Genomic DNA, 27,759 nt, shown 5'->3' with positions numbered 1-27,759 from the left:
AGACGAGCGGCCCCTTTATAGGATCCCAAAGTAGAGTGGAACTTCTTTCGCCATCCAATCTGACTCTAATGAGACTTTACTCTCTAATTTAATCAGGGAATACAATCAGGAATGTTTAACTGCCATGAATTGGACCTCTTCTCAGGTCTTGGCAATTACTGCGCTGTGGGCCAAAGCTCCAAAAAATAAGACCCAAGAGTGTCTGCCGTTCATTTCTCATCAAGGAGGACGTGGAGATCATCAATGAGGGGAGGGCCACCTGGAGTTACAAACCAGAATATTCCTTTTTAGAACAGAAAGAAAATGTGTTTGTCAACAAACGCAGTGTTCGCATTGAAGGTGCAGGAGACGCACAAACAATAATAATATGGGTGGCAAAATCCCCAAGCTGTCAGCTCTAAGGGGATTTGTGATTATTGTTTTTTTCTTTCTGATTTTCATCCGCTACGCTGGGTGAGTGCTGGCGTGTTTCCAGGACGGTACATTACTATCACAGCTTGGAGGGAGAGACCGTTCAGCCAAATCTCTGGATTCAACAACAGCTGGATACGATAAAGATGAGGACGCTGTAGTAGCGGCGAGGAACACAACCCTCCCCCGCCTCCACGGACACACACATCACCTGTTAATGAGGCTGCAAATGTAATCTGAAAAAACAAACAAAAAAAAACACTTTAATGGTCCAGATGAGTCCATCAGCTGGTCCTGTTGAACCAGAATCATCTCGGTGACACAGACAGGAAAAGTGGAAAACAAAGAGCACAGCTGTCACAGCTTTATCACAATGCTGGAAATGAAAGTTTTCCAGAACAGAGCGACTCTTTCTCATCTCCGCTTTGTTTGGCGTCAGCTGATTCACTGACCTTTTCTCTCTGCTGAAGACGGATTTACGTGGACTTTACAGAAACAGGCAGGAACATCTGTTGTGATCAGATGTTTTCCTAATCAGTTTCCAAGTTTCCAAAACCTGGTTCAGACCAGGTCCAGGTCTTCATGGAAGCAGTCTTCCCTGATGACAGTGGCCTGTTTCAGCAGGATAAGGCTCCCTACCCTGCTGCAACAACCATTCAGGACTGATCTGAGGAACAGGAACCAGTTCAAGCTCCAAGTCCCCCGGATCTCAATCCAGTCCAGAGCCAGACCAACAAGTCCAAGTCCAGGCTCCACCGCACAGCATCCAGGACTTAAAGGATCTGCTGCTGTCTTGATCCTGATCCTACCACTCAGCTTCAGAGATCTAGAGGCGTCCAGACCTGCAGGATCAGGACTCTTTACAGAACTTTATGAAGGTGGTCGTAATTTCATGGTTTAATTGTCTACAACATTATAGATCGCTGAAGAAGAAGGAAAAATCCTTCCTAAACCTAAACTGGGAGTTGGATCCACAGACGTGTCTGACAGCTGAAAGAACCACAAGGTGGTCTGTATTTTGAAAACAAAGTGATCTGTTGGGAAAACGGAGGCTGATCAGGAATGGTTTTGTGTCTGCATTAGTGCAGTCAGAGCAGCTTTTTAGGATGTCTAAGTTTCAACAGTACTGTGCAGGTGGAAGAAGAAAGCTGCCAAACGACGTGCTTCTGTAGGAAAGAACTGGAATCAGCTGCTGACAGGATACATTAGATCACACACACACTCCATGTAATTGCCTTTCTGCAGACATTAAATGCCCTTGAAGAAAACATCAGTTGCATCTGGAAGACTTTCATTCTCTTTCAAAAGTAAAGCATGTTGAAGATGAACTGCACTGAGCTGAACCTGCTGGTCTCCAACACGGAGAGGAACAGGATTTTTTTTTTTTTTTTTTCTGCAGCTACTTTGGTTTTCAGTCTCAACACACCTTCTTAATGGGACCAAACACACCTCAAAGTCCGTTGCTGAACGATGCTGAACTGTTTGAGCAATGAGCTGTGGAAACATTTCCACAGTGAATGCACGTCGGCCTAAAATCCGGAGTCACCCGTCCAAAGTGACCTTTCCCCTGGATTAGAGCACACAAGGCTGCCAGAGCGCCGTTCACAAGCAGCAGGAACAGATGAGAAAAAAGCAACGAGAGGCAGAGGTGAGCGCAAACATCCCAAACTGAGGTTGCCTGAAGATACGGACAGAATTCTAATTAAATTCACTTCAAAGAATATAGTTTGGATTCAAAACTCCAACTCGCTTCATCATCGCACTGAAGCTTTCTGATCATCCGAGCAGAAGAACGCCTCATTAACCTCATTTAAGTTTTATCTTTCTACTGTCTTTCATCTTTGCCCCTCGAATTACCACTTTACCACCACCGGTGTCGAGCTGATTCAACACCGACGTCCCAAATTAACTCCAAGGTCTAAATAAAGTTTGTGTTCATGTAAAGTAAAGTAGAAGTTGAGTAAATGACTAGTCTTCCAACCCTGAACAACCACAAGGCCCTCTGCTTTCTACCTTCTTAATACCACCATGGGGGGTATCTTGAGAGGATGACCTTGGTTGTCATGGATACAGTGAATGGGGCATTAATGGGTGGTTGGATTTAGGCGCTAAGAATAATTGTTTTGGTGTAGCGGACCAGCCAGCTAGAAATCTGCATCCACCTTAAATTAAAGGTGGCCTGAGAGAACGTGGCCTTCTTAAAGGTGACGAATGGAAGCTCTGGGCTTTCAGGTAGTTCAGGAATAAGTCTGGAAACACTGAGTCACATGGACTGAAGTAATTGTGATGTTACTATTACAAAGATCTGGCAAAGTTGTCGACTGAAAAAAAAAATGCAGTCAGGATATTTCTCGCAACGCTGAGAATGTTTTTGGAGTTTGTTTTTTTTTTTTTTTTACACTGTAAGCAGATTTTCAGGATGTTTTGCTTTCTGTGCATCAGCTCCCACGGGGGCTCAACCTCATGTTCCGCTTTAATTAATCTTCATCTGTTGGCCTGTGGTTCGATGATTAGAGCGCGATAGCTTCCTCTTTTCCCTGAAGCAGAGAGCGGAGTAGCTGCCAGTCGGGAGGCAGCTCTGGACCGTCCAGATACTGAGGCAGGTGCACAGACATGAGGTATCCTGAATACACGCAACCAAAAACAGGAAACGTAGCACGTTCTAAACCTCTACATTTCCAACCTTCACCCATCATTGTTTTATTTTCTGATGCAGTAAAAGGAAAGTGCAGACAGTTAATCAATAGGTGTGAGCGTAGCCTGAAGGAAAGCTGGAAGTTCGAAGCTGCTGGGAAGACGGTGCAGAACCCAGAGCTGTTTAATTAAGTTTGGAACTGCAGGAGGGATCAGCAACTGCATGAAATGGACAAAAGGGAAACTGAAGCCAATTAGGAGGGAGGAATCATTAAAATTGACCTTTGGCCCCAAGGGCCAGCTCCGGTTGAAAGCCTAAAACCAACAGCAGCCTCGACAGAGACGGTCAATACGGAGCTGGTGGTGAATTCGCACCACAGCCTCCATGATGAGAAAACTGTAAATACCAACCGTGGAACACACGTCCATATCTGGATATTGATGTGTACGTATGAACCTAATTTGCTTCAATCCTCCATCCTTTACATTGGGGTGATTTGCAGAGAGTCGTTTCTGCCTGATTAGGCACAAACGTGAGCGGATCCTCAACAGTGTGCCTGACAAAAACTAAAAACTGGCTGACGTCCGTCGTGTGCGGATGTGTGTGAGGAGAACTGTTTGGTAAAGCCGCCAAAACAGCCTTTAATCTGTAAATTCTCATGTCTGTATGTTTGAGCTCAGCTTTTCATCTATTTATTTATTTATTGATGTGTCAGATCCAGTGAAATAAAGAAGTCGATTTTTCCGTTGTCATTTTTACTTTTTTGAAGCCATATTTAGAGGAGATGGTGGATCTGACCTGCTCTGTACTCTGTCCTGACCCTCACACAGTAGCCCAATCAGGGAGAAGGAGGGACATTTTACCATAGACTTCAATACGATCTGATTTCTTTTAAGACCAGTGATCAACTTGTCAACCCAGACGAAGCAAAAAAGATGACAAAGACAATTAACCTGGTCTACTCCAAACACCACCCAGTCCAAATCAGCATCTAGCTGGTGAAACACGAGGTGGTGGAGCCCAAAACGAGCTAAAAGAGTGAGTGTATTTAATTTGATGAACGCATAAATGCTGAATAGGCAACACTTTGCTGTTCGGTGCAGTTCAGTCTGAGACATTCGTGCCAATTAACGGACCGTCTGCTGCTTCCATCCGCTCTCCTCAGAGCTCCTTCAAGCTGCAGAGAGGATCCGCTTTAATAAGCATAAATTAACATGTATCCTACTTGCATCGACGTGGAGGTCTGCTGGGGGGAGGGGACTGTAAACAGCGTTAAAGGAAAGGCGATGGTTTGGGCTCCTCTGATTGGCTCACAGAGAGAAAAGCAGAACTAACCCTTAAAGTCAACGCTTAAAGTTTTTTACCTGAACGGTAGAGCATCATGGGAAACGGAAACTCCCCCCTGGTGCCAATAAGCCCGAGCCTGGTGGAGCTAAAGGTGGGCCCGCTGCGTCCATTAAAGCGTAGGCCAACTCTCTGCCAGAATGCTGACTGGCTGATTGAATATTTCATTTAATATCTGTATCAGCAAAACAACGCTGGACTCCTTCCCAGCAGCGCTTCAGAGAGGGGGGATTATGGAGGGGGGGCTTCTCAAGTGTTCATCCTTTTTATAATGGCTGCCAGCGACATCTGGTCATCCTGCTGCCATCCACACGCCTTTAACTATGATCAGCAGATTTATTTTATTTCATCCAACGCTGCCTTGGATGGTGAAAAGGTAGAAAAGACTAAAAGAATATTTTCCTTTTTTAGTTTTTGGAAATGAAAATTCTACTTATCCTTTATTGTGTGTGCATTTACATAAACCTGCACTGGCAGTTTCTTTGAAATCATTGTCTTGACGTCTTTATGAACAGAAGCGGTGACAGCAGATCGACCGGTCAGTCTCAACGGTCGCACTAATGCTCCGTCCGCTGAACAAAGCGCACAAGCACAAATAGACCTTTTAGCTTTTTAAATCCACATTAAGGCCTCAGCTGTCGCCTCCGCTAATGACAATCCAGCTGATGCTGAGTGCACGTATTCTTCTTCAGGGTGAAAATATTGGCGCTGCCATAAAGAGTGTCACTTATGCTACAGGCCTTAAACCTTTTTTTTTTTTTTTTTAAATCAATGTCAGCTATTTCCTGTCTGACACTCATCTAAAAATATGAATTAAATGGCGGGAGCACCACTTAAAAAAAAAAAACCCTCACGCTGACTTCTAATCCCTGAAGAACGAACCGGGAGGTCGAGCAGCACGTGACAGATCAACTGAAGGGAAAATTCTGAATGTGAACCGGCAGCTTGTGTGTTTTAGTTTCAGTGTGCGTGATATGTCGGGGGGTTTTCTCCCATTCTGCTTGGAATAAATGCTAATCCCTTAAACGTTGTGGCACATGTGGACGGCACAGATGTACAGCGGCCATGGGAAGAGATTTAGGTGCTGGGATTCATGAATGACGGGATTCGTTGATGATTTTCTCGTTGGCACGTGACCAAGACGAGGACGAAGTAAAGACCCGGTCAGGCTGAGCTGACCGTCCGAGGTCTCCTACAAATTACCGCCCAGATGGCGCCGTCGGTCACACGCCTTCCTTACAGCCCACATGACTGAGTTTCATTCAGTCATAACATGGAGGATACGTGTTAGTTGGGTGTAACATCGTTTTGAAGCCTTAAATCTGATGGTGATGGTGGTCAAATACATCCTGTGCTTTCCTTCTGTGTGACGCTGCGGCTGCTTTGTGTTCCCCCAAAATGATAAAACCATCTATTTGACAAAAACAAAGCCACCGCTGGCTGACTCTTCATCTGTCAGCTCATCCCCATGCTCTTATCATCTTCTGTGTTTGGACTGAAAGAGACGTGAATAATAAAAAGGCTAAAATAACGAGAGCTTATTTTTAAATTTAATTTCAAAGTGATCAAGTATCAAGCCAACCCTGAACAGATGAAAGCTGATGCTGAGCAAAGATGAAACACGAACTGACTCCTGTTCAGTTTCCAGAATTCATCTAGAGGCGTAACCTAAAGTCAACCAACTGTGGCCTCGCGTTCATTTGTTCTGAATGAAAGGAAGGAGTTGATCAATCGGACCCTGTGAGGCCTGGACGCTGAAGAATGCTGTCCATTATGTCCCATTCCTGTTGGAGCATTAAGCATAAAATTCAATGATAAAATGAGATTTCTATTTGATACGGTTTACTTTGTACTGATTTTCTATAAAGACGGATTTAATAAGAAAGTCATTTGGATGACAGTTTTGCTTGTCCAGCTGTTTATTTGAACTCATTTCATCTTTCATCTTGACATTTACAACTGTTAGTCAATGAAAGACTTAAATACCACTGAATTTAATATAAGTGATGAAAATTGACTGACTGTTGGAATAAATGGAGCAGCTCTACTTTATGTTACAGCACAAAGATGTTCTTTCACCTTTTTACATTTTATTACTAAAGTTTATAGATTATTGGCCTTTGCCCATTGTCTGCAGCCTAAAAGTGGTTTTAAAAAACAAAATAAGAGTTTCAGCACAGCTAATGCTTCAAACCTTCCACAGGGTTCATTTGAATAATTTAAATTAACCTCCTGACCTGAATCTAAAAACGAACCCTCCTGGATGTTCCTGTGAATCATTCTGTGCAGTGGTCTGGTGTCTGTTGTGTGTCCTTGCTCTTGTTGTTGTTGGTGTTGTGTTTTCTGTTCTATTTATTTGATAACTTTTGTGGCCAGAAGGACTTTCCAATGCCTTCTGGGAAAATCCACCCGCCTCCAATTAACCTAGTGAACAGTCCGGGTTAGTTATTTCACCTTCATTATATGAAAACTGTTTTTTTTTTGGGGGGGGTGGTTTTTCATTTTCGTCAGCTGGTGGCAGCGCCGGCCTCAGTCTGTGTAAATGCTGCTCCATAGCCACAAAAATCAGGTCACAGTTCTCCGAAAATAGCATTTTGGAATAAGTCTTTTGAATGCATTGTCATCACAAACAGCTACACAAAGCACTACAGTATTAAACAGTAAGTTGTTCTGGAGCAGAACAGTCTCAGCTTGGAATTGGAAAATTCACATTTGATGAAATCTGTTTGGGCGAGTGGAAGAATTCAAAAGGCTGATGCGACAGTTCTGTTCAGAAAGAATCAGATTTGTGTATTGAGAACATTTTGAAGGCGTTTTAGTGGTTCACCTGCTGGAGTGTCTGAGGTCACAAAGATGTCAGATGTGAGAGGAAACTCTCTAAAGCTGCTTTAAAAGTGTACTTTCCTCTTTCTGTGATGTGACATGAAAATACACATTATCCACCTTTTATAGACCCACAACTGGAAATGATACAAATTGAATAGAAAAGGACGCCAAGCTACTTTTGCACAGCGGCTAACTCGCCGTGTTGAGGTCAGATATGAAATTTCAGAAAATGTTTCCTCCACAAGAGGGAGCAGTTGTGCCGAAAATCAAATAAAATTTTAAAAATATTAACAATTTCAGCAAATGGAATCACATCACATCACAGAAAACAGTATTTCCGCCTTAAACGGCAGCAAAGCAATCACAAAAAAATTGATTCACAAGTCACAAACATAAGGGCCAATCCCGCCCACTTGTGGTGACGAGGGGGCGGGGCTAAACGGCCTGAAAACTTATGGAGTGCTGTCAAACACAGGATGAAACATATGAAACTCCTAACGGCTCATCTAAGTTAATATTAACTGTTTAAAATGAGTCTGGAAGGAATTTTCTTTTTAAAAGTATAAATTTGATGATTCGGATTATTTTGTCTTTCAGGTGAAATTCAAGTTCACTTTATTGTTGTTATTATTGTTGCACAGCTTCAGAAAAGGATAAAAATCTCTTTGCCACTCTCTCCAGCCCCAGATGCACAATCTGAGCGTAATCTGCTGGAATCAAAACAAGCCTTTAAAACCTCTTTGGTGTCTGCTGCACTAATCTCTGAACTGGTCACTGAAAAGTGCACACAGATCAGATCAGCATTTAAAACCTCCTGGCTTCTCTCAGTGGACTGATTGTGGGGGGGGGGGGGACCCTGAATGGTGCTTTCTGGTGTTTAAACACACTCATTCGAACAGGGAGCAGCTTTAGAGTTACGTAATCTGTCCCCAAGGGAGCCATTATATGGACCGGAGGACGCATATAGAAATGGGATGTCACTCTGTTTCCTCTGCAGCGTGATGTAATGTTACTTCTAGCTATTAGGGAGCCAAAGTGGAGAGAGCAAACATCCCGTGATGAGTGAGTCAGCGGGTCGATCATACGACGGCAGCCAATCTTCCTGGGAGCTGTGCTCGCCGTTTCTGTGGTTGGTTCTTGCAGCTCGTGTTAAAATGGGAAACAGATGTGGCCGAACCAGAAAGGAGAAGACAGGAATCTCCTGTTCAAGTGGGATTATTTCTTTCAGTGTACACAACCAAGACAGAGCGGAGTGGGAAAATCAATCACAGCAATAAGTTAAAGGCTCCCCCCGCTCACATCAGAGCGGAGGGATTATAGAAACGCGTTCTCAGAATCAGCCCATATGGAGATATTAATAGATTTTCCAACACTGCAGATAAAAATAAAGGTATCAACGGCGCTGTAACCGCCTTAGTCAGGAATATTGGATTATAAATCTATCACCGGCCGCTTCTCCCATCAAACCCACACACACACACTTTTCCTCCCAGGTCATGACCTCCTGTGTGATGGTGCGTTCATGTTCATCTGCTGAGAGGGAGGTCGGGCCGCCGTCATCTCATTATCCAGAGTGACCACATATGAACCCAGGGAGGATTCCTAGTGGAGCTTAAGATGTTCCCTCCACCCGTCGATCAGATAGATCGCGAGCTGTCGGTGACAAGAAGCTGCAGCCGAAGATCTCCTCACAAACCGGAGAACGTGACCTCGACGAGAAGCTGCTAACTAAGCTGAGATAGTTAGAAAACTGTGACGTCTACAGGAACTGATCCCCACAGTCGGTTTCTGCCGTGAAGCAGATGCATTTTCCCATAGACTGCGTGGGTGAGCCTGGAGAAGGAGGATGAAAGGTGGAACAAACATCACTAACTGGCAGCATGGTTCATATTTTATCATGGAGTCATCCGAGCGCGGCAGCAACTCAGCAAAAGGCGCAAAGAGGGAACGAAGAGTCCTCCAACAGATGGTCCGGACTCCTGCAGAGTCCTGATCCGGGATCACAGGAAGACACGGGACTGAGGGAAGTTCTCCAAGAGGACATCACATGTTTAATTTAGTCTTCTGGGGAGCATGAATGAAATTTCAGATCATTTGATTTGACTCTTTCTCGGGCAAACAGATTTGAGCTTTATAAAGATTTGTCTTCTTTGGATCCTGAATATCCAAATCCTGTTTCATGTTTCATAAATATCACTGAGATTATCCCTCAGGGACAATGAGATGATCAAACCAAATCAATTTATCACTGACGTCATTAGTTTTATTACTGACTGCAGAGTTTGTTTTAAAGAAAACTCATAAAGCTGGAACGTTAAAATGCTGATGACATCAAATCTACGTGCTCAAACAAAAAAAAAAAAAAAAAAGCTATATGATCTATCTATTTCAGTTCACGTTACATGAGTGAGTAACTCTCTGTGTATCATTGAACATATGAGGTACACGGGACACTCTTATATTTAGACGGGTGACTACATGTGCTAGACTGCTGCAGGAGTCACATGACATGTTCATATATACACACAGACCATTGACTAAGCTGTGAGAGGAAGTTTGGCTCCACCAATAACCAGGTGATGAATAATTATGGGAAAGATATTTTGGCTGCGGCCTGGGAAACTGAGACTGTCAGCCTTCATTTGTTCAGAATTATCTCTGTGGTATAAACGTGCAGCTGCTGAAATGAAACCTTCGTTTGGACTAACTGTCACCAGAGTCTTGGTCCTTTCCAGCCACAAACGTCAGAAACTGCTCTCTTCATGTGATCACACTTTGATAAACCGTTTAATGATATTAACCGAGCTGACTTTGTTGTTGTGTCAGCTAACAATAGCTCAGCCGTCTCTGAGGGACAAGCTGTCTCAGCACTTTTAGGACAAAATGATCACATCTGCACATCCAGCAGCATCATCCAGGAGCAGTCCTGATTTCATTCTGTGCGTCTTTGGCAGAAATAGTTCACAGTGAAATGGTTTTCATTTCAGTTGGACATAAAAGTGTGGCCTATATATTCATAAAAAACCGTCAAACAGAAAGAAGGAAGGAAGGAAGGGAAGTTAAAATGGATGGAAATGATAAAAGAAAGACAGTCGGCAGGAATTACTTGGACATTTGTTTAGTAGTTGCATGAGCTCTTAATAACTACATTTAAAACTCTATTTTTAAGGGAGGGGTGAAACTCCAAAGGCCAGAAAGGAAAGATTGTGTTATCTGATCTGAAGTACAACATTTATTTACCCTCCATTTTCTTCAACACTGCGAGAAACAAACAGAAACAGGACAAACGGGAATTCCTTTGGAAATTCATCACCCACATTCTGCACGCGTCTTTGATTCATCTTGACCAGAAACACAACCGCTGAAATCTGCAACACAGCAGCTAATATCGCTGCCAGATATTCGTCTGCACAAGTGAAAATGTAAATAATCACCAGGAACAACAGCGCACATGTTCCTGTTTGACAAGCGTTTAATAAATGATAGAAGTGCTGCTCGTCTTTTTGTGTTTCAGTTGGTGACCCAGACGGCGTTCAGGGTAAGCTGACACCTGACATCATCTTTGCCGTTTGAGGGAAACCAGCTGTGATTACTCTGCATGGAAAAACAAAAAACCCCTCCTCCTTCCCAGACCTGCTGGAGCTCCCTTTGTACTTCCTCAAAAGCCAAACGGATATAAACTCACACAGTGACCTACTTCGACAGCAGAAGAAGGTGGCCGGCGTCGACTCACAGGACTTTGCCACAAACTCTTTAACTCTGGACACAAGGTACAGTTTCTACTTATTTCCTGCTGCAGAGTTTTACTTTCAGTTTTGTGCATTCCTTGTAATTCAGATAAGTTACTGCAGATGTGAACTCCCAAACTTTTTTCCCAGGAAAGACTCTGACTCTGACTTACTCTTTGAATTCAGGCTCTGATAAATTCCCAAGTACGTCCCCAGATAGGATAGATAGCGTTTTGTCTTGACAGGACCGGGATTAGACTGTGATTCTGACCCAGTTGCACCTTAATGGAGGGATTTTTGGAAGTCAGAGCTGCAGCTTTAACTGAGACTATTCATGGAGTCATGAAGTCGAAGCTTTGTGTGAAATTCATTTCATAAACCTGCAGAATTAATCACCAGGAGGAATCTTCTGTCTCAGCATGCTCGCACACAAACTGTAAATGATTTGCATACGGATCATGAGACTGTTTGTAGATGTGGGTGTTTTAGTTCAATCCCCTGGAGAGGAGTGAGGGTGGGGGGATGGGGGGGGGGGGGTGATGTGCTGGCTGATATAATTCTGGTGTGTCGGAAGCAACGTGTGTCAAACAGTTCATCTTACTTTCTCAGCGTCACAGGGAAGTTTTTTATTGTTGTTTTCTGCTGAACTGAGCAGGTCAGCAGCCTTGACTGGAAGAGAAACGCTAATTATAAACAGGATGTGACAAAAAAAAAACGCCAGGGAGAGGCTGATGAGTGACAGATGGAGCGAAAAAGAAAAAGTTCTGTGTCGGGGTTTTTGTTAAAGTTAAAATTGTGCACAGGAATTTTTTCAGTTTCACTCTTTGTGTCTTTGGCACGAAGCTGCTGCCTTTAACTGGATCAGGCCGATGGTGAAAGATAAAAAACAATAAAATACATAAAAACTGCAGTTGTTTAGTTTGAGCCATCAAATTCTGGACTGCTCTGGAGTTTTTCCTCCAAAAGCAGCTTTGCAGAAATAGACGAAAACTTCAGTAACACAAACTTGAACCCAAACTGAAAACAACAAAAATTGTGTCACACGTCAAATCTGGCCCACGATTTTCAGAATCTTTCCTCCACATCTGGACCGATTCTGGTGGACACACTTAAAATCTGCTGGATGTCAACAAACAGCTGAAGATAAGATCCAGAATCCTTCCAGATGTGGAAGTACGAGGCCAAACATCCAGACGTGTTTCAGGACAGAAAAACCATTCAAGTTTCCATTTACTGCTGTCGGTTGTTGTGTATGTAAAGGTCTATGAGGTTTTGTGTGTGTTGTCGTGCTTCCAGGATGTTGTCGTGTGTGTGCGTGCTGCTGATGGCGGCCTCGGCGCTGGCTCACCTGGATCAGGCCTCTCTGGACACCCAGTGGGAGCAGTGGAAGATGACGCACAGGAAAGAATACAACGGCCTGGTGAGTGTGGCCTCCCTGTAAGATTCAAACAGCAGGCGGAAAGACAGAAAAAGGAAATGAAGGTTCAGGCTTTCATCGAAATGATTTCTTCAAAAAGTCCCATAAAAATTAATTATCTGAAACCAAAATATAAGAATTTAGTTTGAACATTACAAAGTGAAGTACACTGATTATCTGATCAAGACGGCATCAACAGGTCTGATGGCTTTACAGCAAAATCCGGAAAGACCGATAAAACACGTGTTAGCTCATAAACTGAGCACCTCAACGAATCTATAAAATGAATCCACCAGCGTTCAGTCTGAGATGAGTCCAGTCAAAAACTAATTATACTACATTTTTATTTTTTTCACATTCTTGGAAGTGCCGCAGTGACAGAAGTGACATGTCAAAGTGTCATGAGATCAGAGCTGCTGTGTCTCAGACGTCTGTCTCTGCTTATCCATCTCTGTTTCACTCATTTCTGTTTCACTCACTGTCTGTCTGCATCTGACTCAATTTAACGGCCGTTCAGTCCACAGTTTGCCCCCCCCCCACTCCGGACATTTATTTGGGAGTAGGAACATTAAACAAAGCAGATGTTGCTTGTAGGAGCTCTAATACTGAGTCACTGTCTGCTGGACTTTATGGCTCTGTCTGCTTCAGAGAGACAGAGACGCTAATTTTGTCATTTAAATGATCAACGTGGCTCAAAGATGAAAACAGACAACGTAAAAACAGCAAAGAGATTAACTGAACGTTCAATAAAAAAATGCATTGGAATGCATTTTAATCTTCTGGATTGGACATTAAAGTGTTAGAAAGAGATATTTCTGAGTGCCTCACTTTAATTTATGTTGTGAATTAAGTTGTGCCTCATCTGCAGATGAAAGATGTGAAAATTAGCAGAAGCTGAAATGTTGAAAGATGCTGGTGGATCTTTTATTACGGAGTTGTTCCCAAAGTGAGCTGCTTGGAGCAGATATTGACTCTGGGCTGAAAACGTGTTTAATTAATTTCCACATTTTTTAACGACTGCAGAAACATGGAATGAAAAACTTCAAGCCGTTTACCATTTCAATGTTTTTCTGTTCAGTTGAATATTATAGCAGAAAAGAAGAAGAGCAAAGCTTCCAGCTTCGGACATGTTTACCTCTGGCTGAAGTGCGTCCACAACACAAAGCAGCTACAAGTTATTTGTGTTATCTAACATCATTAAGTGAGAATCTTTTATTGCATGTTTACTGTAACGCTCAGGGAAACACAGTCAGCTGGAAAACAAGCGAGTAAAGCCGAGCCGGCACTGGTTGCTCTACTTCCGTGTTTTGGCCCGCAGTGGGAAGGAGACAGATGGAGTCAGAGAACAGAAAAGCAAAAGTAAAGCAGGACATGCACAATGAGAATTTACATAACTTGATCTTTTTCATCTTTAGCCAATAACGCAGAGAACGCCTCTCTCCAAAGCCCACAGACACAGTTTAGTTGGTCTCTTTACCGTCTCTGATTTAATTTTAACAGCTAAATCGGCTTCAATATTTTACTGCCAATCCAGCCGGAGCGGTGGAAATTCCTCTCAGTATTCCCTTCTCTCTAAAATTCCCAAATCTCTCCGTAGCCGTAGTTTAGCGCAGCAGACTGCAGATTGTCTTCCTGACCTGCAGCCAGAGGTCAGAGCTCTGCTGCTGTGTGAAGTGTCTTTTCATCGGACACATGCCTTTTGTTTATGTCCACAGAAGTCACCACCTCCCTCCCTTTTAATCTGTATTCTTCCACCAGTTCCTCTAATTCAACTTTCCTTGAACTGACATCATTGTAATAGAAGCCGAGCCTTCACATGATTTGCATTTTCCATTACTGGAGAGGATGAAAATAATGATTGTAGTTATGCTAATGATTGCTAAGGCCATGAATACTGAGCAGGCCAAGGATTTTAAGTAACCAACCATCAGACTGTATCTTAATCTCATATTGTACTTGTAATAGCTGCAGTGAGTTCACACTGTCAGAGTCAATATGAACACAAAGTTAGGACGGCATCTGTGAATGTTTGCTGCTTTAACTGATGAATTTAGGCCGTTTCATGTTCACACCACATTCAGGAGCTCATGCAGGAAGAACTTCACAGTGAGATCCTTAAAAACAGAAGATCTTTGTTCATTCTGATCTGATCTGTAGAAATGATTTAGCTCTTGTAAGAAATGTCCGAGTCATTGGCAGGTTTTTTTTTTCTTATCATTTAGGATAGAAAGTGATTTAGTTTTCTGTAAATCCGTCACTGTGACCCAGTAAAGGGGCTGGATCCTGAGTCCTCATGAGCCCGTAATCCACCGTAAGACGCTCGGGGGTTAAGTGGTGCCTTCAGGTGATCCTCGGGAACTGGACCGCCAGGAAATATGTCGAGATTACTTTTTCTTGATCAGGTATTTACTTCGGGATCTCCTGGAGATCAGACAGAAAGCCCGTTACATGTTCATCTCTTTTTATTCTCAGCTTCTAGAAGGATGTCTTTAAAGCTGTAAAGATCCTGCTTTCAGTTTTTGGTCTCATTCATGACGCCACTTGTGCTTTTGTTTGTTTGTCTGTCAGGACGAGGAGGGGATCCGCAGAGCCATCTGGGAGAAGAACACGCTCATGATCGAAGCCCACAACCAGGAGGCAGCGCTGGGCATTCACTCCTACGAGCTGGGGATGAACCACCTGGGAGACATGGTGAGTACAGACAGAGCACAAAGGAAGGAAAACCACCGGAGCACAGGGACGGGTCGGCTCGGTGGTAACAGAAGAGCTGTGGAGCAGCAGACCCGTCAGGTGTTTCTAGTCAAACGAACTGCATGGCGTCTTACCGACCCCACACATTCACTCACTTTAGCTCCTTCTGCCATCTAATCGGCACTCACAGGCCACAACAACACGTTTGGGTTCAGCAGTGAGGTCTGTCTCTGTGGTGGACAGTGTGAGCTGGGTTTATTGATTAGTGACAGTCACTTCCTGGATGAATGGGCAGTTTGGTGTTTATGAAGGAACAGCAGGTTAGAAATGATCGACGCATTTCCATTTTTTCTCTTTTACTGGAGGCACTTCAGGGAAATGAAATAAATTAACAGATGGTGTGTATTTTTTTTTTCTTTTAATGATCTTCCTGTTCTCACTCTGGGCTGTAATGAAACCACGGGGGGATTCAGATGGCATCGTGTCGTATGAGCATCAGCCTCATTGTGGCAGCTGAACAGCAGGCTGTTACTCTGATCAGCCAAAACATTATGACCGTTGAGTGACAGTGCTTGTCAGCAGGAGGAAGTATGAGGCAGCAGATGACCTTTCGGCCCTGAGGTGGAAGTGTTGGGGCAGGAGAAGTAGGCCCAATGCTGAGAGTTAGGAGTGAAGTCGGGATGATGGTGGTTAACCTGGCTCAGACCAGATCCGGGCCTTCGTGGATCAGTACCTCTGATGGCAGCAGGTTGACGCTCCCTGTCTCTCTGCAGCAACATTCAGAGTTTTGAGGAACTAAAAACTCTTTTTGACATTTTCAAACACAGAAGAAAAAAAATTACATTTCACTTTGTTAAACTCTTCCTGAAGTTCTTCCTCTGTCACGCTGCTCCTCCATGTCGCCTTTTATTTGATCTTAAGGCTCAGAATAAATCCTCTCTGCCTCCCTTCTCTTTTTTATCTCACGGGATTATTCGAGGAACTGAGGAAAGTTTCCTGCCTGCTGTTGTTTAGCACAATTCAACCTGCAGCCTTTAACCTCTGCGCTCTCAGCAGCTTGTTATGGTTTCTGCTCCAGGAAGTCAACCTGCTGACTGCTGCGCTCAGAAACAACCCTTTCTCACGTTAACTGTGTCTCTGTCCGTGCAGACGTCGGAGGAAGTGGCCAACAAGATGACCGGCCTGCAGGTCCCCCTGGACAGCGAGCGCAGCTTCACCATGGCGCTGGACGAGAAGGTCTCCAGAATCCCCAAATCCATCGACTACCGCAAGAAGCGCATGGTGACGCCGGTGAAGAACCAGGTCAGACTTTAACGTGCAAACTGTTTCCAACTTTTAGATTCGGCCGCTCGTCCTCAGCAAACCAGCACAGTCAGCTACTTTCCAGTACACTTAGTTTTAAAGAGATGACGTCAAAGCTCGGAACTCTCACGTAGATATCAGTTCAGGAAGCGGTGGCCTCAGAAAGGGCCGATAGAGAGTCAGAATATTTGCAACCTTGAAATAAACAAGAAAAGCTTTCAGGAGAAATATCCAGAATCTGACGTGGCAGTGAGCCGCTGCTCCCTTCTAATGGACTTGGACAACAAAGGCACGGCTTTGATTATCGACTCTAATTGGTCATTATGAACAGAAGGGCCGTCTTTATGGAGGGGAGGTGAGCAGGACAGGAAGCACACGGGCTGAAATGAGCCTTACATCTGTGCTTTCTGCTCCGAGGCTCATTAGCAGCAGCCGTGTTACATGATGTAATAAAATCAGCGCTGATGCTGAATACATCTATCAAGTTAGTTGAAAAGGTTTTAGTCTTTTTTTTTTCCAGACAAAATTTACAGACGTTTTTCAGTCTCGTAAATTAAACAGAATAAAATAAAATTAGAAAATTTATTCGAACAAAGTTCTGAATAATTTGAAAGATTTATTTAAGTTCTGCTTTAAATATTTACAGTTTAAAGGAACTCTTTAAATATGTATAGATTTATGTAAAATGTGCTAAATAAAAACACTAATAATTATAATTATTACATCAGGGTGAGGAGTGTGTAGTTTTGTGTTTCTGACAGTTATCAAACTGAAATATTCATTTATAATTTTAATATTTTAGGATAAACATTTTTTAATATAATATTAATAACTACGGCCCTTCCAGCAGAAATAAACAAACAAAGAGCAGCGACTCTTCTTTGGCAGGATGTTGTTTCCCCCTGCTGGCTCCAAATCAACCTGCAGCCATAAACAGGATTTATTGAGCCGTCCTTCAGCTTCCTGTTGGACCTGAATTATTCAGCCGGCTGCTGCTCGCTCTGCATACCAACATCTCCTCCTCTTCTGATGATTTATTTGTTTCAGCTCCACCAGAGAGACCCCCCCCCCCAACACACGCACACACCACCAACAACCCCACAGATAAATGGAGACTGAGTGTTGATATCTATGGGAAAACCACCCTACTTCTTGCAGTTTAAGTCTTTTGTATGTTATCAATGCTCCCATTTAGAAGGATTAGCGTCAGCAGCAGGCGGCCTTCAGTCCAGATGTGTTCTGGATCAGACCTCTAACCTGCTGTCTGTTGTGATTAGTCTGCGGTCCCACGACGCTCATAATGATCACGTCAGGGCCCCCGTGTGTTATTATCATTAATGTGATCCGGCAACATGTTTGTCAGTGTGTGGAGTGAACACACTGTTCCTCCAAGCCTGGTACGACACAGAAAAACACAATTGTTGTCAAAGTCTGCCCTCCGATGGACAGAGAGGGGAAGACACGTGGTTTGACTCCCAGTGATGGTGCTCTAACGCATCTGCTTCTATGAATTCAGGTCAAATTATAACTCAGTTTTTGCCAAACTTGACTCCTCGACAGGGTTCCTGCGGCTCCTGCTGGGCCTTCAGCTCAGCCGGGGCCCTCGAGGGCCAGCTGGCCAAGCAGACGGGTCAGCTGGTGGACCTCAGTCCTCAGAACCTGGTGGACTGCGTCAAAGAGAACGACGGCTGCGGCGGCGGATACATGACCAACGCCTTCAAGTACGTCCAGGAAAACGGAGGCATCGATTCTGAGGCGGCCTACCCGTACATTGGAGAGGTGAGAAAGAAGGAGGCTTTTTTAGCTTTTCTCTTCTGTCGTGCGTTGGCACTTTTCCTAGCTTCTGCACAACGGCCCGTCCTGCAGACCTGGACAGACTGTCCACCCTGCGACTTCAGCCATGTGCAGATTCCTAATGAGCGCCCTGAAGTTCAGACCACACCTGTCCGAAGAGAACGTCTGCCCACCAGCAACCTTCAAGACAGATATTTGTTCTTTTCTGTGTAAAATAACAAGTACAAAGGACAGTTGGTTGTTCTTGGACAGAGCTAATGTCTCTCTCCGTTCCCAGAAACACAGAGTTGCATAATAATGAAAACAAAACAAAAAAAAAGTCAAAATGATGACAACTTCAAGGAATTGCAGATGCAGATTGGAACTGAAGTGAGGAACCATTTACCAGAACCACACCTGACCGGGTCACACTTTTAGATTGACTGACAGTGATTCAGCGCAAATGATGAGGAAGAAAATCTCCTATTACAAACAAAACAACTGCCCTCTGTTTTCAGACATGCACTTTTGAGAGGGGGAAGTAAAAATGCTTGCTATTGAGTTGAGGTTTCTGTCTCTTCTCTCACGGCTGGAATGCCTCAAATGGAAACCTGAACTGCCAAATGATCTGAATGAAGGCATTTCAAGTTAACTGCAGTGAAGCTGAAATAAACAGCCTTTCCCAGCTTTGTTTTAGATTTTCTATCCCTCTCTCCTCTGTTGTGTCGCCTGCAGGACCAGGCGTGCCGATACAACTCCTCCGGTATGGCGGCCCAGTGCCGAGGCTACAAGGAAGTGCCGGTGGGCGACGAGCACGCTCTGGCCGTGGCGCTCTTTAAAGTGGGCCCGGTATCTGTGGGCATCGACGCCACGCAGAGCAGCTTCCAGTTCTACCAGAGAGGTCAGAGAAGCCGTCAGCCATGATGAAGTTTTAGTGCTTTAACTACAAATACTGTGACTGAAAATCAACAGTGAAGCCAAAGCTTAAAAAACAGGAACTCAACAGGCAAAAAAAAAAAAGTTTTCTCTTCTCTGCTGTGTGCAGCTCTTCTGTTCTGATTGGTCAAACTAGCTAACCTGGATGTGAAATTATGAACACGCCAACCAAAAGCATCACCTGCCTGAGCTGGTTTTAGCAGGTTTTAGCTCTAAAAGTCAATTAAACGTGGAGGAAATTTACTTTTTTTCAGGTATTTACTACGACCGCAACTGCAACAAAGACGACATCAATCACGCCGTGCTGGCAGTTGGCTACGGCGTCAACAGCAAGGGGAAGAAGTACTGGATCGTGAAGAACAGGTGGGCCACGTCACCTGTCCGAGCGGGCAGCCAAAAGGAGACATCTGTCTCCCTGGTGACAAACTTAACATCTCTCTTCTTCCCCTGACAGCTGGGGCGAAGGCTGGGGCAACGGGGGCTACATCCTGATGGCACGTAACCGTGGCAACCTCTGCGGCATCGCCAACCTCGCCAGCTACCCCATCATGTGAGGAGAGGAGTGAAGGAGGGCGAAGGAGGACGAAGGGGGGCGCTCTGCTCAGATTAACACATGAGAAGACTTTCCTTCCAAATCTGAGAAAGAAAAGAAAACGTTTGGACTCACTGTCTTTTGGAATTATTGAAGGGTTAAATGTAAATGTAAATATTGTCTGAGGGGGCGTTTGGTTATCTGGAATTATTCACAGCACCTTGAGCCCCCCAAGTCTCCTCAGTTTTATCTCCGGAGCAGCAGACTTCCATTAAGAAACACAAACAATCCCAGTTACCTCCAAGACGCCGACCGAGTCGCCAAATCAAATCTACAGACCGTCACAGCGTTGATGGCTGATGGCTGCTGATGGTTTCTGTCTATCTTTTTAATTAGTGTGTTTAAGAAGAAAACAAGCAAATAAAATTCAAAAATGAAAAATTCAAATTCTGTGTGACGGGAAACATTGCTGGGCAATGGGAGTCAGTTCTTCTTCTCGTCAGGTCAAACTTTTGTGTTTGTTTGTTTGTTGTTGTTGTTCTGTTCAGCACTTTTCTGATGATTTCTGATGTTTTCTATGAAATTGAATAAAGGTTTCATTTTGAATTTAAATGTTTCTGATGGAATTTTTAATGCAACTCAAAAAGCCCCGCCCCCTAACCCCCCTCCTCCCGTAAATGGACCATCGTGTTGTATTTCAGACTGAGACAATAAACTCATCAGGGAGGAGGAGGGACATTTCCCCATAGACTTCAATATAAGGGAGGAGAGGAACATTTCCCCATAGACTTCAATATAAGGGAGGAGAGGGACATTTCCCCATAGACTTCAATATAAGGGAGGAGAGGGACATTTCCCCATAGACTTCAATATAAGGGATGAGGAGGGACATTTCCCCATAGACTTCAATATAAGGGATGAGGAGGGACATTTCCCCAAAGACTTCAATATAAGGGAGGAGAGGGACATTTCCCCATGGACTTCAATATAAGGGAGGAGGAGGGACATTTCCCAATAGACTTCAACACAAACCTGTCCTGGAGCCGCCCCCTGGTGGTCAGGTTCATAATAAGAAAATATAAATCATCATATTTATATAAAATCATATTTATAAACTGTTGAAATGATAAGAAAAGTTTCATTCTAACTTTCTGAATAAATTCGTTTTTTTTCAGTCTTTGTGTTTTATTTTTTCAGAAATGAAATGATTTCTTAAAAAGCATCAGCAGTAAAACTAAACGTCTTTGGCAGGAACAGCAGCAGAATCTAGAGATTTTTGGATTTATTTCTAACAGGTGCGGCTCCGGATCGTTTCTGGGTTTGTGAAGGAGGAAGCGCTTCGATCATGTGACGCTTTTTTCTTCATAAATACCAAAAGCAGGAAAACGCGGCGCAGGTTTGAGAAACAGCGATGAGCCGGACCGAAAGAGGCAAGTTGACTCTTTTCTTCCCTGAAACTTCCGCATTCAGTCTGTTTTTGTTAATAATCCCAAATGTTCATCTCCTGTCCGCTTAAAAAACGTTTCTAATGTGAGTAAACTTTTACTTTCGTTTCTTCTGTGGAGTCCGTCGATGCCTTCAAACTTTATTTCCATCTCATTGTTTCCTCTGAGGGCTGAAAAAGCTGCAGTGTTGTTGTTGTTGTTGTTGTGTTGTTTTAAAACTTTAGTCACGAACCTCTTTTTTTTTTTCTTTCTGGTTTATTTCTGATGTAATAAATCAGCTTTCGGACTGAAAGGTGAGTTCAGGCAGATTCCAGGTGAACTCCCTTCAGTGAAATGAAATGAACACAATCCACACAACAAAGTCAGTTTATTTATTTATTCCATTGTGTTCATTTCATTTCTTTTCTTTTCTTGCCTTCATTGTAATTTTCATAAAATCACACCAGTCAGTCAGGAGTGATAACATCAGTCAGAAACTTTACCTGAAACCTTCTGACTCAACAAATGAGGATTTTGTTGTTGTTGTTGTTGTTGTTGTTGTTGTTGTGTTTGACCCCTAAAGGTCACGATCCTGAATTCAGATTCTGTCTCCTTGCTGAACTCCTTTAATGGAAAAATAAGTTGTGTTGCTGCACGTTGTCTCTGCACACTCATCAGTTTTGCTTCTTGTCTTGTGACTCTTTCGTCATTTGAGGGTTTTTGGAATCGATTCGGTAACTTGAAGTTTTGTGGAAGTGAGACTCTGTGAAGCTTCTTCCGGCCATCACAGATGATCAGACACGTGAGAGCTGTGGCTTCCATCTGTTTGTAATCATTAACACGATTTTATGGCCGAGTTTTTTTATTTATTCTGATAAATGTTATTGATTCAGTTTATAGTTCAAAATGTTTTTTTTTTTAAATGTGAAGTTCATGTTTACATCAGCAGAATTATTTAAACCCTGATAAACACTTCACTTCTCCACGTTCTCATCCGGTGCCATCAAAATAATTCAATAAAAATAATTATTGTGTTTGATACCTTTTGAGGCAAAATGAATTTCTTACTCCACAAATCGGCGTTTTAGCAGAAACGCTTCCAAACTTTCCACAACGTGACGCCCGACAGGGGAAGATATTATTTCTATCATTTAAATGTCTCTGATCGACAGCATCCACAGGCTCAACACAAAACGACGTAACTAAATAAAACACTTCCTGCTGCAGAAATGAAAGTCAGCTTTTCCTGCTCTCTCAGTTTGGTGTCATTCGACCCGTTTCGGTGGCTGAATATCTGTCAGATGTCTCGTGGTTGTCCGGTGAAAGCCGGCGACATTCACTTTGTCCAGAAACATTCAGTTTGTTGTTATCAACCATGTCAAAGTTTGTATCCTTCAGCTTTTTCTCTGTGGTTGAAGTTTATCGTTCGCTCTGAACTCTGACGTGAAATTTATCACTTAAAAATACAACGAAAGCTTTTCTTCTGTTTGATGTAAAATAAAAGTGAGAAATGTTGTGTTGGAAAGAAGCAGCACAACAGACGAGCTAAAGTATCTCTGCCTGCAGTCGACTTTTCACTTTTTAGGGAAATAGAACGAGCTCAGTCTGTTTGTAATCTAAAGAAATGCTCCAGAAGTAAAGAAGTGAGTTTGCCTGTATCCAAAAAGTTTTTTTTGTCTTTTCTGCCGTCCTCCAACAGACGAACCGTGAAGCCTCTGAGAATGTAGACGAATCTACGACGTCACTTCTGTCAGACCTCTTCTTGTCCTGTTGTGTGGTTCGTGTCTGACTGTGTTTGTGCGTTTGCAGGTTTGATGTTGGCGGGCCTGCTGCTCGTCTCCCTGTGCGTTGGGGCAGCGGCCATGTTGGACAGCCGGCTGGACGACCACTGGGATCTGTGGAAGAAGACGCACGGGAAGTCGTACGGAGATGAGGTACGTTTGTTGCCTTTTGTGGCTCCATGTGTAAGATTTATCACATCTGACCTCACGAGCGCTCTCTGCACGCCTTTGACTTGAGGTGGAGGATGTTCGCCGCAGGGAATTGTGGGAGAAGAACCTGATGCTCATCTCGATGCACAACCTGGAGGCCTCGATGGGGCTCCACACCTACGATCTGAGCATGAACTTCATGGGAGACCTGGTGAGACGCTCGCTCTGATTCAACACACAATCCATTAGAACCGAATAAATATTCTGCCAGAGGTTTGTTTTTTTTTTTTTTTAAATGTCGGCTGGATGTGAACATTAAAAAAAAAAAAAGAAAAAAAAAAGAAAAATCTGTTCAGTTTCTGCCAGCAGCTTTTTTTTTTTTTTTTTAAGGAAATTACTGAAATGGCCAGATTTGGATGGTGGTGATGAATTCTGGACTCAGCTGAGCTAACGAGCTAACTCACACTGTGAACATGAACTGTGGCCTAAATCCTGGCTCCTAAAAACTGATATCCTCGTTATTAATTTACTAATACAACCGTTGCTATTGTCTTTTTATTGTTATTGGATATGTATCATAAAACTCTTCCAGTGGGGGAAAACAAGAGCATGAAAATCTAATCGTCTGCTGCTGCTGTCTTATTAAATGATAAAATGATTGGCTGAAATGTGGTGGCAGTGAGATAGAAGAGAAAAGATCAACAAGAGAATATTTATTTGTACACAGAAGTAATAAACTAAAAAAAGAAATGAAAATTGAAACTTCGCTCATCCAGAATATTGTGTGAGATCTGACTTCCTGCTAAGTGAACGCTGGTCTTTAATTTTATCCTTCCAGACTCAGGAGGAGATCCTGCAGTCCTTCGCCACGCTCACTCCTCCTTCTGATGTCCAGAGGGCGCCATCGCACTTCGTGGGAGCGCCGGGCAGCGCCGTGCCGGACAGCGTGGACTGGAGGGAGAAGGGTTGGGTCACTCGAGTCAAAATGCAGGTACACAAAAAACTGTCTGTTTATTTTATTCATGTTTTATGTCATAAATGACAGAAATCATAATGAAATCAAAGGATGATAAATATAATGATGGCATGACAACAAAATGAAATGAAGCAGCACAAATCCACATAATTCAGTTAAAGGACAGAAAAAAATAAAATACATTTGATCTTAAGAATCTCATTTTGATTACTTTTCATGCCAAATGTCCCTCCTGAAGTTGGACGGTGGCGACGAGATCAGATCATTAATGGAATGAACGCTCTTAATGTGAAATTCTTCAAAAAGCGTCTCGCTGCTCACAATCCAAAATTAAATTAGAATTTCTTCAGATTTATTTTCTTTCTTTAAAATATTCAAACAGGCTGATTTACAAAGCCGGGAAAAGAAAATCTGACTGAACCTATTACAGCTTTGTGTTGTACAGAGGAGCATCAGTCAACCAGAGACACACGAGTATTGATTCTGGCATTCTTTCTCTTCTCTGAAACGTGTTCAATGTAATTGACAAACAGGAATTTCCCAAAGAGTGTGTGGAGTTATTTAACCTCTCACACTCCGCAGACCATCCGGCTGCCAAGTGTGGAGATCCAGCAGAGTTTAGAATATTTCCATCTGATGTAATTCTGCAGTTTGTTTAAAGAAGGTGAAGAAACTGAGCCCAACGAAGGATTGTGTAACATTGCATGTCTGGGCTGTTGTTTTGTTGTGTGTGCGTTGTCATTGCCGTAACGCCGCTCGTTTCCATTCAGGGCGCCTGCGGCTCCTGCTGGGCCTTCAGCGCGGCCGGGGCCCTGGAGGGCCAGCTGGCCAGGAAGACGGGGAAGCTGGTGGACCTCAGCCCCCAAAACCTGGTGGACTGTTCCAGCAAATACGGCAACCAAGGCTGCAACGGGGGCTACATGCACAGAGCCTTCCAGTACGTCATCGACAACCACGGCATCGACTCCGATGCCTCGTACCCGTACGTCGGGAAGGTGAGCGCCGAGACGCCGACCGAGAGTCACTTTTAAATGAAATCACTGCAATATTAAAAAAAAAAGTTTAATTCTTACAGATTAAATCTGTGGAAAGAGTTTTCAAAGAAAAGAGATAGAGATGATTATTGTATTTAATATTTGTATTTTATTGTTTTATTTTTTTTTATTAAATCCAAACTTTTATATTTCATCTATTTTACGCAGTGCAGTCGTTCGTATATTTTCCATCTGGTGTTTTTATCCCTGAATTCCTGAACTTGGGATCATATTTCCAAGCTGTGCTTTCCATGAGCCGTATTTCCCTTCAGGTGAAGGGTGAGCAGAGGACAGAGCAGAGAGGTTGTTTGGTTTTTGTGTTGTTGTTTTTGAGGTTTACAACAAATGAAAAGCTGACGTTGTGTTGAAGTGGAATCCAGCACAAACAAACAGGTTTACAGTGAGCAGAGAACAATGTGGGTGTTGGAGCAGCAGCCAGAAGTGAAGTCGTGCCCTTCGGGCAGCAGACAGCAACACTCTGCTCACTTGTCTGTTTGCTGTTAATGTCTCTTTGGAGCAACAATAAATTAATCGGAGCGGACACCGTTTTTTTTGTCCTGCGGGCTTCATCTGGTTGGAGTTAGTGTGGGGGAGCGGGCCGTCCTGAGCTTTGTGGAGGTGTCGAGGCTCAAATTCCACCGAAAGGGAAAGCAAAACAAAACGACTGTGTGTGAGGTGAAATGTTCTCGTAAAGAGACCGGTGACCACAGTCCGCCGAAGCCCACTTCCTGGCGACTCCGTGACGTTCCCGTCTCCGGAAAGCACCGCCGCTCCGAGGGCAGAGGTGTTAACGGGCAGCCAATCAGGACTCCTTCAGCGATGGAGGCCAGATTTAGTTTTGTTTTGTGCTCTCTCCACAGCAACAGCAGTGCCGCTACAACCCTGCGTACCGCGCCGCCAACTGCTCTAATTACAGCTTCCTGCCTCAGGGCAACGAGGAGACCCTGAAACAGGCCGTCGCAACCATTGGGCCCATCGCAGTGGGCATTGATGCCACGCGGCCTCGATTCACTTTCTACAGGAGTGGTGAGTTAGCAACATGAATTAAAATCCGTGTGTGTGAAGCTACCAAAAATACAGACTATATTCAGGGCTCACAATAAAGGAACAAAAAATAAAGAAGGTGACTTGATGTCCTTTCAGGCGTGTACAACGACCCGACCTGCACCCAGAAGGTCAATCACGCCGTGTTGGTGGTCGGCTACGGCAGCCTGAGCGGGCAGGACTACTGGCTGGTGAAGAACAGGTGAGAGCTGTTCACGGCTGCTTTCTTCATGAATTTACGTGCAAATGTAAAGATTGAGTATGTTCCTGTTGCACTTGTTTGGTTTTGTTTTTTTTTTTTTTTTAAACTTCTTGCCACCTTAAAGAGGAAGTGAAACTGGGAAGTCAGAAGTGCAGCACAGACCTGATGTCTTCTGCTGACATGAGCGCAGCTGTCCATCAACTCAGACTCAGAACAAATTGTGGTTTTGCTGCTTGTCATTAGTTGTACGATGAGCGTCTCATTTTTACATCATATTCCACTTTATTTGTGTTTATTTTTCAGCTGTTTGTGGTTTCTCCTTCTTGTATGAAGCTTTTCTTTTATTTTGGTTGGCTGAATATTCCTGCTGTGCTGCAGTCGTCGAGGCGATGTCTGATTGTCCTGATTCTTTCTTGATGATTCCGTTTCCAGCCAACGCTGTGTTTGTTCCTTTCGTTGAATTTTAATGCCGTCTGTTCCTCTCTGTTCGCTTCGCCCAGCTGGGGAACAACTTTCGGAGACCAGGGCTACATCCGGATGTCACGCAACAAGAACAACCAGTGCGGCATCGCTCTGTTCGCCTGCTATCCTGTCATGTAGCTGCCGGATCGGTGGCCAAACCAACTTCACTTTCCTTTTTTTTAATCTGCCAAAATATTTTTAAAGTCATTTCATGCGGATGTTTTACTACAAAGGCTGTAAACAGCAAATCTTCAAATACTACAGATGAACAGCACAACATTTGGATTGTAGAGGAGAGATTAATTTTTTTTTTTTTGTGTGTGTATGAGTGTGAGAGAATCTCCAGTGAAGAAACGGATGTGTTGTTTGCCAAGTTGGAAGCTGAGCCACAGCGATATTTGGATTCCGATCGATGTATCGGAGCTCGGTGGGGCTGAAGAAGAGCCGATCTTTACACCGCCAGCTTCCAGCTTCGGGGGTTTGTGTGCCAAACCTGCCGTAAAAACTCTGAAAGGATTCCATTGACTTTGGGGAAATTGGTTTGTTGGTCAATTTAGCTTTTACATGTTACAGCAGAGAGAACGTCAAAATCAATACCTGCGTCTCTGGTAAATCTGTTCACCTGCTGTTTGCATCCAAGTCCTGCCATGAGCAGAAGCGCTTTTAGTTCCGGGGTCATTTTTGTTTTCCTAATTTTTCTGCTCATCTTAACACTGAATCGCTTTGAGTGCAGCGATCATTGAATAATATCGAAGACACTCAGATGATGGACTTCACTTAAATTTCAGCCCATTCTGTAAGTCCACCTGCTCCAAACTGTTTTTGTTTTATTTAAACATTTTTTTTTTAAATTTAATTCTTTTAAATACATATTTTAAAAAAAATAAAGTTCTGATTTTTACAAACTGATTCTGGTTCAGACTGTTTCCTGTTGAGGTTGTTGGGTTCCCCCCCCCCACCTTTGTGCACAGCCAGGTTAACTGTTTTCAGTCCATATGCTAAGCTAGGCTAAGCTAAGCTAACTATCAGCTGGCCGTATCCCAAAATGTTGAACAAATGCCATAAAATTTCCAAAGTCAGGAAGGTCAACT

The 27,759-nt window shown here is 43.5% G+C and overlaps 2 protein-coding genes across 2 annotated transcripts; both read left to right on the top strand.

Annotated features, from left to right (window-relative positions):
* The first annotated feature begins 10,770 nt into the window (after positions 1-10,770).
* ctsk (cathepsin K) lies at positions 10,771-20,207 on the top strand. Its single transcript, XM_029503727.1, has 8 exons — positions 10,771-10,986; positions 12,241-12,364; positions 14,930-15,052; positions 16,202-16,354; positions 17,915-18,133; positions 18,863-19,028; positions 19,318-19,426; positions 19,518-20,207. The coding sequence occupies exons 2-8, from the start codon at positions 12,242-12,244 to the stop codon at positions 19,615-19,617; spliced, it is 993 nt and encodes a 330-aa protein (XP_029359587.1). The 5' UTR covers positions 10,771-10,986; position 12,241; the 3' UTR covers positions 19,618-20,207.
* Positions 20,208-20,911: 704 nt separating this feature from the next.
* Positions 20,912-27,577, top strand: ctss2.1 (cathepsin S, ortholog2, tandem duplicate 1). Its single transcript, XM_029503694.1, has 8 exons — positions 20,912-21,025; positions 22,829-22,953; positions 23,039-23,161; positions 23,789-23,941; positions 24,697-24,921; positions 25,821-25,986; positions 26,104-26,206; positions 26,707-27,577. The coding sequence occupies exons 1-8, from the start codon at positions 21,007-21,009 to the stop codon at positions 26,804-26,806; spliced, it is 1,014 nt and encodes a 337-aa protein (XP_029359554.1). The 5' UTR covers positions 20,912-21,006; the 3' UTR covers positions 26,807-27,577.
* Positions 27,578-27,759: the final 182 nt, after the last annotated feature.

This window comes from Echeneis naucrates, chromosome 6, assembly GCF_900963305.1.
Source record: "Echeneis naucrates chromosome 6, fEcheNa1.1, whole genome shotgun sequence".
In the NCBI taxonomy this organism is placed as follows: Eukaryota; Metazoa; Chordata; class Actinopteri; order Carangiformes; family Echeneidae; genus Echeneis; species Echeneis naucrates.
This window is presented reverse-complemented; position numbering and strand designations above follow the sequence as displayed.

Excerpts from the sequence above, each read along its gene's own strand:
- ctss2.1 (XM_029503694.1), top strand. Across the intron at positions 22,954-23,038 it reads GGAAGTCGTACGGAGATGAG|GTGGAGGATGTTCGCCGCAG; the intron begins GTACGTTTGTTG and ends CTTTGACTTGAG. Across the intron at positions 25,987-26,103 it reads ATTCACTTTCTACAGGAGTG|GCGTGTACAACGACCCGACC; the intron begins GTGAGTTAGCAA and ends ATGTCCTTTCAG.
- ctsk (XM_029503727.1), top strand. The coding sequence starts at position 12,242 with ATGTTGTCGTGTGTGTGCGTGCTGCTGATGGCGGCCTCGGCGCTGGCT. Across the intron at positions 12,365-14,929 it reads GGAAAGAATACAACGGCCTG|GACGAGGAGGGGATCCGCAG; the intron begins GTGAGTGTGGCC and ends TTTGTCTGTCAG. Across the intron at positions 19,029-19,317 it reads CTTCCAGTTCTACCAGAGAG|GTATTTACTACGACCGCAAC; the intron begins GTCAGAGAAGCC and ends ACTTTTTTTCAG.